We start from the raw sequence: 3315 nt of genomic DNA, 5'->3' as shown, positions 1-3315 counted from the left end.
AATTTTTTCTGAACTCTTCCCCAGATGTGTGGCTTGACACAAACCTGTTTCTGAGCTCTACAGACAGTTATTTTGACCCCAGGGCTTGGTTTTTGCTCTGATATGCATTGTCAGCTGTTAGACCTTTTATTAAGACGTGTGTGCCTTTCCAAATCATACCCATTCAATTGAATTTGCCAGAGTTTAACTTCACTCGAAGTGTAGTAACATCTACAAGTAATATGAATGCTCCTGAGCCAAATTTCAACTGTCTCAGATAAGGGTATGAATACGTATGCAATGGAATCATTTAAGTTTTTTATTTTTAATAAATTTGCAAAGATGTTAAAAATCTGTTTTTTGCTTAGTCATTATGGTGCATGGAGTGTAGATTGATGTGGGGAAAAAAAATAAATTAAAGCAGTTTAACATAAGGCAGCAACAAAACAAAATGTGAAAAAAATGAAGGGGTATGAATACATTCGCAAGGCACTGTAAAATATACTTTTGTTTGCCGTGTTTGTTGTTGCACAGTGTGTGTTAGTCTAAAAAAAAAAAAAAGGGGGGGGAGGAAAAAAAAAACCAAAAAAAAAAAAAAAAAATGGAAAGACTTCTGCATATTTTGATAAAAATAAAATAAATAAAAATGAAAATAAATAAATAACATGGATGTATGAATAAACAAAAACAAACAAAACAGCAGAAGCGTAATCAGTTGAAATATTGAGCACAATATAAAGGCTGTTTTTTTCTGAGTTCACTGCTGTCAGGACTCAGCTGCGAGTTTCTGCTCAGAAAGCCAATAAGCAGCACAAAACAGAGGCGCAGTTTGATTTTCTTACCTTTGAGATGCTGTCGGAGCAGGAGAAGCCCGACTCAAAGTCGAGTGTGAAGCACAGGATCTTGCCTTGACTGCTGCACATGTAGCTCTTTGACTGCAGTGGAAGAACAACAGAAATATTTACACAGAAAGCTCACCAGCACATTGTTTGCTGTAAACACTTTAAAAACAACAGACCAACAGATGTAGATTCATAGTTTGGGTTAAACAAATCAATTTTGCTTGGTTGGAACAGCAGCATTTTTAGTAGTTTTAGTTTTTTATATATATGTCTATATAATTTTTATTCTTTTTAGTACCATTTTAGTATCAAGTAAAAAAAAAATAAAACAAAAAAATCAATAAAAAATAAAATGCTCTAAAATTAAAAAAATTGATTTTAGTTAAAGTTTTAGTCATTTTGTTGTTTGAATGATTTTCAGAAGTTTTTGTGTCTATAGTTTTTTATTATTTTTTCAGTTTCAGTTATTTTAGTACCATTTTAGTATCAAGTAAAAAAAAAAAAAAATTACTAAAATTTAAAGTGATTAATTTTCTAATTTATTTTTTTGTTTTTATAAATTTTAGTAGTTTGTTTTTTATATGTCTATATAGTTTTTATTTCAGTACCATTTTAGCATCAAGTTAAACAAATAATAATGATAATAATAAAAAAGTACTAAAATCATAAAATGTATATATAGTTTTTTATTATATTTTTATTTCAGCTTTATTTTTTTATGATGGTACATCGAGTTAAACTAAATTAACATGAGAAATGTTGCTTTGGCAAGTAGCTGAAATAAAAACATGTTTTATATTATATACTGTATATATATATTTTTTATTTCGGCATTTTTTAAATGGTTTTAATATTAATTTCAGCTTTATTTTTAGTTGGGACTCTTATCGAACCCAGCACTGAGCTCTGAATGCAGTATGAACTTGATAAGCACAGACGGTCTCTCTCATGAAGGTCTCCCACTGCTGCTCTTCATCATAGGAAGCATGGAGTGTTTACTCTCAGCACAGACGTGCCGTCGTGTTATAAGCAGCACATGAAATCCAGCTGCCAGAGGAAGCAAACGCTAGCGAAGTGGATTTGCAGCGCTTACCGTCTCCTCGCCTGTCACAAGTAAAGCACTGAATACACGCTGCTAATTGGAGAGCTTCTCCTGAGGGATGGGAAAAACACAGATTGAGGTTTGTCGAGGATTTCCTTGTCATGCTGAGTGAAGAGAACGTCCCAGCATGCTGCAAATGTGCCTCATTTCTGCTCTGCTGTCTGTGAGACCACATGCAGACGCTACATAAACGGACAAACATGCAACGCTGCACTGTTCTTCATACAAAACCCCTCCTAAACTATAAACACAAGGCTATTTCCCACAACAAAAGAAACGTGTAGTTGTTTTAGTCAATCTAATGAATTGGATTTTCTTTTTTTAATAAGAAAAACATACTCTATTGCAAGTAGGCTATGTAAACCCAATCATTCTATCTATGCTAGCTTGATTTTATGCATCATTGCCTTTTGAAATTCATTAGACTGTAATTCATAATGTAACACAAGTACATTGCTATAAGGTTTAACATGCACTACACCGTAAACTCTTCCTTTACAGTCAGTTCTCTGTTTCAGGTGAGCTACTGTCATGCATTTTGAAGAGAATCTTTTTTTGTTTTTTGTTTTCATTTTAATTTTTGTTTAAAAATTTGGATGAATGCAACAATGCATGCAATGCAGACCGCAAGCCAACTGCATAAAATACACACATCTGGTGTTTTTCTGCCATAGTAACACATGTTAAGTATGTACTGTACAACAGAATTACGCGTTTGCAATGCATTGGCCAATTGTCTGTTTGTATAATTGTCTAAAAGATGTTTCGGTCCCAAGATAATAAGACAAAATCTAGCTGCCTAGAGAACAAACTACTAATCAAGCACTAACTGAAATTCTCTGTCACCTTTAGTTGCATCCCTAAGGACAGCGTCTCATTTCAGCAGATATTTGTTCATTCTTGATGTGGTGAAGCATACAACCCGTCTGCGGATAGTCTGCGATCATGCTGACAAACGCAGAATCAACCTATGTGCTTTTGAAGCTCATGTTAACGTTACGCCGCTCTCACTCATGCATCTCTCTCAGCGCCGTCAATCACTGCGTGCTAAACCAGAGCTGGACAATCATAGACTAACTGATGAAGGACAATAACATCACCAAGAACACAAATCACTGCAACTGCAACTATCCTTAGTGAATGTGACTTTCATCTTAAGCAGTCGTGTTTGTTCAGAGGAGCAGCACTAGGGTCAGATATCTGAACAAATGCACAGCATTAAGTACGGCACTTTTTCTTCCATATTTACTTTAATATTTACAGGTAATCTTAAGTCGCTGGGGTATATTTGTAGCAATAGCCAAAAATACATTATATGGGTCAAAATGATTGATTTCTCTTTTATGCCAAAAATCATTAGGATATTAAGTAAAGATCATGTTCCATGAAGAT

At 34.1% G+C, this 3315-nt stretch overlaps 1 protein-coding gene across 1 annotated transcript in view; it reads right to left on the bottom strand.

The window, feature by feature from the left end:
• Window positions 1–3315, bottom strand: part of LOC107678740 (gamma-2-syntrophin-like) — a 65975-nt gene that overhangs the window by 5384 nt on the left and 57276 nt on the right. The window contains exon 15 of the mRNA XM_016474118.1: window positions 822–914. Coding sequence (XP_016329604.1) covers window positions 822–914 — 93 coding nt within the window. The remainder of the gene's footprint in view (window positions 1–821; window positions 915–3315) is intronic.

The sequence above is a fragment of the Sinocyclocheilus anshuiensis genome, unplaced genomic scaffold, assembly GCF_001515605.1.
Source record: "Sinocyclocheilus anshuiensis isolate Anshui unplaced genomic scaffold, SAMN03320099.WGS_v1.1 scaffold208, whole genome shotgun sequence".
NCBI lineage: Eukaryota > Metazoa > Chordata > Actinopteri > Cypriniformes > Cyprinidae > Sinocyclocheilus > Sinocyclocheilus anshuiensis.
The sequence above is the reverse complement of the archived record's forward strand: the minus strand, read 5'-3'. Positions and strand labels throughout refer to the sequence as shown.